General features: G+C 30.7%; 1 protein-coding gene across 1 annotated transcript; it reads right to left on the bottom strand.

Moving 5' to 3' along the window:
- Nucleotides 1-261: 261 nt before the first annotated feature.
- On the bottom strand, nt 262-785 carry LOC145124143 (pathogenesis-related leaf protein 4-like). The gene has a single exon (XM_079059372.1). It carries the CDS (start codon nt 764-766, stop codon nt 278-280), a length of 489 nt encoding a protein of 162 aa, XP_078915498.1. The 5' UTR covers nt 767-785; the 3' UTR covers nt 262-277.
- Nucleotides 786-6,793: the final 6,008 nt, after the last annotated feature.

A 6,793-nucleotide genomic window follows, 5' to 3' on the forward strand; every position in this document is an offset into this window, starting at 1 on the left:
TGATCAGTATGCTGTTATGGTATTTTTCAGACTCGTTTCCTCTATATATTTGCTAAATACATAATTACAAAATATGACAGAGAAGAAGATGAACACAAGCAATCGAAAGACAAACAATGTTTCACTATCACTTTTATTCTTTATTACACCAAAAAGATGTATATATATATATATATATATATATATATATATATATATATATATATATATATATATATATATTTGTTCATATGTTATATATCTATATATATATAACCAGCAACATAACTCAAGTTCACTAGTAAGGAGATTGGCCATTGATGTTTCCACTAAGATAATAGCTGCAAATAACGAACCACCAACTATTATTAGTACACTGAACCCTAGCACATCCAAGTTGATTAGAATTACTCCACACCACTTGAGTATAGTGTCCACAAACATGTCCACCAGCACAAGTATTTGTGGCATAATCATAATAAGTCTTCTCAGCTACCCATAAATTCACTGCTGCAGTGCCTGAGAATGTACCACTACCTTTAGCAAGGTTCTCACCATAAGGTCCACCAGAATTGACAAGATTGCAGTCGGCTTTCCTCTGGTTAGCATAGTTTTGAGCATACGTAGCCACAGTGGCATTCCATACAATGTTTGCGACACCCACTTCGGCACGAGCTGCGTTGTGAGTATCTAAGTAATCTTGTTGGGAGTTTTGGGCATTGATGGTGTGAATAATTGCTAGGGTAAAGAAACAAACAAGTGTAAATGAGAGTTTAAAAGACACCATTGCTATAGTTACTTTGTTGGATAACTGAAGTTTGATGATGGAGGGACATGAATTACGTATGGGTATTTATAGGATGTTATGTGATATTGGAATGACCATTTGGCATGTTCAAAGGCGAGCAACTTACGCATGCAGTTTAAGCAAAGTCGCCAAAACTTCCCCATTGGACACAAAGGCCTTTGATTTAAATCTTGAAATTACCCAAGTGGCTATTGTCATAATGATAATCACAAATTACGCCCCCATTTGGGCTAACACCATCCAATTATACCCAGGAGAAATAAAACAAGTCGCAAGTATGTTTACATTTGACTGAATGCTTTTAGGTATCGTAACATAACATATCGTATATTAAATATTAAATATTGCATTTGATTTGTAAAGAACCCAAGTGGCGTTATTGTCTTAATGATAATCACTAATTAATCCCTCATTTGGGCTTACACAATCCAATTATTCCCAGTAAAAAATAAACAAGTCGCAAGTATATTTAGATTTGACTGAAAGCTTTAGTTATCGTAACATAACATATCGTATTTAATACATTGCATTTGTTTTGTATTAAGATTGGAAACAACCCAAGTGGCGTTAATGTCTTAATGATAATAACAAATTAAGCCCCCATTTGGTAGGCCTGACAATTGGGTTGGGTTCGGGTTCGCGGGTCACGGGTTGACGGGTTGTCGGGTCAGAAAACATAAATTCAACCCAATCCATATAATATATGGGTTGACGGGTTGGTGGGTTGGAAACCCAACCCATATAACCCGTTTAATAAATAAACAACACATTTTAAAAAATGAGGTTTTTTCAACATAAATTCATAAAATGATTAAAGTAATTAACATAAAAAAAATGTTTTCAACATAAATTCATAAAGTCAATAACATTCAAATAAAAATGAAAAATGAAAACATTCATAGAAAGTGGATGTGTTCTTCGTTCGTGACTCGTGAAATAACGACATGTATTTTTTCTTTTTATGATTAACGAACCGCAAATGCAGATTAGTCACATACGAATACGGAAGGAATACAATGATACGGAATATTACGAATACGGATGGAAATCAAATTTAATTAATAATTAAATATATATATATATATATATATATATATATATATATATATATATATATATATATATATATATATATAGGTTGGCGGGTTGACCCGCGAACCCAAAGAGATAACCCAACCCAACCCATGAAATAAACGGGTTGGCGGGTCAAAAATCTCAACCCAAAACCGTCTATTTTCGGGTTGGGTCAGTGTCGGGTTACGGGTTGGATCGAGAGTTGCCACCCCTACCATTTAGGCTTACACTATCTATTTATACCGAGTAAAAAATAAACAAATCGCAATCGGCAGTATATTTAGATTTGTTTGAAAGCTTTTAGTTATCGTAACATAATATATATATATATATATATATATATATATATATATATATATATATATATATATATATATATATATATATATATATATATATATATATATATATATATATCGTATATAATACATTGCATTTGTTTTGTATTAACATTTGAAACAACCCAAGTGGCGTTAATGTTTTAATGATAATCATAATTATTGCCCCCCGCTTACACCATCCAATTATACCCAATGTTTTAAAAACCGGTTTGAACCGGCTTTTCAAATCGGTTCGACCGGAACCAGATAATGAAACGATTCAACTAGTATTGTTTTACGTTTACTTCTGAACCGGAAAGAACCGGTTAAATTAATTAAATAAACATACATGGAAATGAATAATTTTTATAACGATTTTTTGTTTTTTTTTTTCAAATATGTTTAGATATCTTTGAATAAAAACAACTGGTAAGTGTTATCAAGTTTTTTAATGCGTTTGTATTAATCTAAACTATATTTTGTTTCCGTATTATATTATATTTTATTTTTGATGTACGTGTATTGATATAAAACATATGTTTATGTGTTTTAAATGTATTTTGATTGATTTTGAACTTGTATTTATGTGTATTTCTAATGTTTAAACTTGTGGATATCTATGTGCATGTAGGAAAATAACAAAAAAAAGATGAAAATTATAAAACCGGTTGAGCCGACGGTCGAACCAGTTGAACCGGGAACCGATCACCATACCGGTTAAATTAAAAAACTAGTTTTTGAAACATTGATTATACCCCTTAAAAAATAAACAAGTCTCAAGTACATTTAGATTTGAGTGGAAGCTTTTAGGTATCGTAACATAACATATCATATATAAAAGAATTGTATTTGTTTCGTATTTAGATTTGAAATAACCCAATTGGCCTTACATCCTTTTAAGAAAATTGTAAACTTTAAAAAATTAATATATTATTTAACCACGACATGTCAACGCCATTGGTCTACCTATAGCCACAACATGTTGTCGCATAGTTAAACCGATAGGCACGACATGTCATCGCCATAGTCGTACAAAATTATATTTCCCTTTTTTTTCTTCATTACAAACAATTTAAAATAGTAAAGTTAGTAACAAAAATATTAAAATTTTACAATCTCAATTCATTTATAACACATTTCATATAACGTTTTAGAAAACATAAATACATGTTAGGAAATTGGTTAAAAGATTCAGATAAATAACCATCACCTTCATCACCTTCATCATTTGCATCATCTGCATCTTTGACCTAATAGTTTGAAATTCGTAATTTTGAGGGACCAAAATGAAAGTGAAACGATGCAACTTGAGAGTTAGGGTTTTGAGATAATATGATCATTTGTTGTATTTGTTAAGTAAATTGTTGACCCAACTGTTAAGTCAACTGTTGAGAAAGGGAATTTAAGTTTCCACCTATTGTTAAAGTACTGGTGCGTAATAAGGTGATACATTTTCCACTTTCCTACCACACCCTGAGTATAACCAACCGTGCCTTTCTCCAAGTACACGTTTGATGCATTCCACCTCATCGATTGACTCATCAACACCAACCTCTTCCATTACTTTTTCTATACTTATTATTAGTTTTATCTCGCAATAAGCAGAACAATAAACAGACTATAATTATTTTTTTTCTAAATTTCGGCAACATAACGGTTAGCTCTAAATGGGATAATCAACATATTCAACTATAAATAACAATAATAACAATCTCCAAATTTCAATATACATACAATAATAGGAATCTATTTACCATATATGCAATCTACTTTAAATATCAATACAAGCAATGCACTCTAATTCTATATCAACACTTTACACAAAATAACAACATACTAAAGCATACAAATGCAACTTTTTCACTTACGCGGTCTTCTTATGCACGGAGATTACACCATCTCTCAATTTGTTTTGCCTTTTCTATTTCTTTTATCTTAAAAGAGTCAAGAAAACTACTATTAAGATTGCACCGTACTGTAAATGAATACTTAAAATTTTTGTTTCATACTTATGCCCTTTTTAAGGATATGATTCACACCTATGGCAACTTGTATATAGTAACCGTGCCTTTCTCCAAGTACACGTTTGATGCATTCCACCTCATCGATTGACTCATCAATACCGACTTCTTCCATTACTTTTTCTATACTTATTATTAGTTTTATCTCGCAATAAGCAGAACAATAAACAGACTATAATTGTTTTTTTTTTTCTAAATTTCGGCAACATAACGGTTAGCTCTAAATGGGATAATCAACATATTCAACTATAAATAACAATAATAACAATCTCCAAATTTCAATATACATACAATAATAGGAATCTATTTACCATATATGCAATCTACTTTAAATATCAATACATGCAATGCACTCTAATTCTATATCAACACTTTACACAAAATAACAACATACTAAAGCATACAAATGCAACTTTTTCACTTACGCGGTCTTCTTATGCACGGAGATTACACCATCTCTCAATTTGTTTTGCCTTTTCTATTTCTTTTATCTTAAAAGAGTCAAGAAAACTACTATTAAGATTACACCGTACTGTAAATGAATACTTAAAATTTTTGTTTCATACTTATGCCCTTTTTAAGGATATGATTCACACCTATGGCAACTTGTATATAGTAACCGTGCCTTTCTCCAAGTACACGTTTGATGCATTCCACCTCATCGATTGACTCATCAACACCCACCTCTTCCATTACTTTTTCTATACTTATTATTAGTTTTATCTCGCAATAAGCAGAACAATAAACAGACTATAATTATTTTTTTTCAAAATTTCGGCAACATAACGGTTAGCTCTAAATGGGATAATCAACATATTCAACTATAAATAACAATAATAACAATCTCCAAATTTCAATATACATACAATAATAGGAATCTATTTACCATATATGCAATCTACTTTAAATATCAATACAAGCAATGCACTCTAATTCTATATCAACACTTTACACAAAATAACAACATACTAAAGCATACAAATGCAACTTTTTCACTTACGCGGTCTTCTTATGCACGGAGATTACACCATCTCTCAATTTGTTTTGCCTTTTCTATTTCTTTTATCTTAAAAGAGTCAAGAAAACTACTATTAAGATTGCACCGTACTGTAAATGAATACTTAAAATTTTTGTTTCATACTTATGCCCTTTTTAAGGATATGATTCACACCTATGGCAACTTGTATATAGTAACCGTGCCTTTCTCCAAGTACACGTTTGATGCATTCCACCTCATCGATTGACTCATCAACACCGACCTCTTCCATTACTTTTTCTATACTTATTATTAGTTTTATCTCGCAATAAGCAGAAACAGACTATAATTATTTTTTTTCTAAATTTCGGCAACATAACGGTTAGCTCTAAATGGGATAATCAACATATTCAACTATAAATAACAATAATAACGATCTCCAAATTTCAATATACATACAATAATAGGAATCTATTTACCATATATGCAATCTACTTTAAATATCAATACAAGCAATGCACTCTAATTCTATATCAACACTTTACACAAAATAACAACATACTAAAGCATACAAATGCAACTTTTTCACTTACGCGGTCTTCTTATGCACGGAGATTACACCATCTCTCAATTTGTTTTGCCTTTTCTATTTCCTTTATCTTAAAAGAGTCAAGAAAACTACTATTAAGATTGCACGGTACTGTAAATGAATACTTAAAATTTTTGTTTCATACTTATGCCCTTTTTAAGGATATGATTCACACTTATGGCAACTTGTATATAGTAACCGTGCCTTTCTCCAAGTACACGTTTGATGCATTCCACCTCATCGATTGACTCATCAACACCGACCTCTTCCATTACTTTTTCTATACTTATTATTAGTTTTATCTCGCAATAAGCAGAACAATAAACAGACTATAATTATTTTTTTTCTAAATTTCGGCAACATAACGGTTAGCTCTAAATGGGATAATCAACATATTCAACTATAAATAACAATAATAACAATCTCCAAATTTCAATATACATACAATAATAGGAATCTATTTACCATATATGCAATCTACTTTAAATATCAATACAAGCAATGCACTCTAATTCTATATCAACAATTTACACAAAATAACAACATACAAATGCAACTTTTTCACTTACGCGGTCTTCTTATGCACGGAGATTACACCATCTCTCAATTTGTTTTGCCTTTTCTATTTCTTTTATCTTAAAAGAGTCAAGAAAACTACTATTAAGATTGCACCGTACTGTAAATGAATACTTAAAATTTTTGTTTCATACTTATGCCCTTTTTAAGGATATGATTCACACCTATGGCAACTTGTATATAGTAACCGTGCCTTTCTCCAAGTACACGTTTGATGCATTCCACCTCATCGATTGACTCATCAACACCGACCTCTTCCATTACTTTTTCTATACTTATTATTAGTTTTATCTCGCAATAAGCAGAACAATAAACAGACTATAATTATTTTTTTTCTAAATTTCGGCAACATAACGGTTAGCTCTAAATGGGATAATCAACATATTCAACTATAAATAACAATAATAACAATCTCCAAATTTCAATATACATACAATAATAGGAATCTAT

The sequence above is a fragment of the Lactuca virosa genome, chromosome 7 (genome assembly GCF_052849685.1).
Source record: "Lactuca virosa cultivar CGN04683 chromosome 7, Lactuca_virosa_CGN04683_v6, whole genome shotgun sequence".
NCBI lineage: Eukaryota > Viridiplantae > Streptophyta > Magnoliopsida > Asterales > Asteraceae > Lactuca > Lactuca virosa.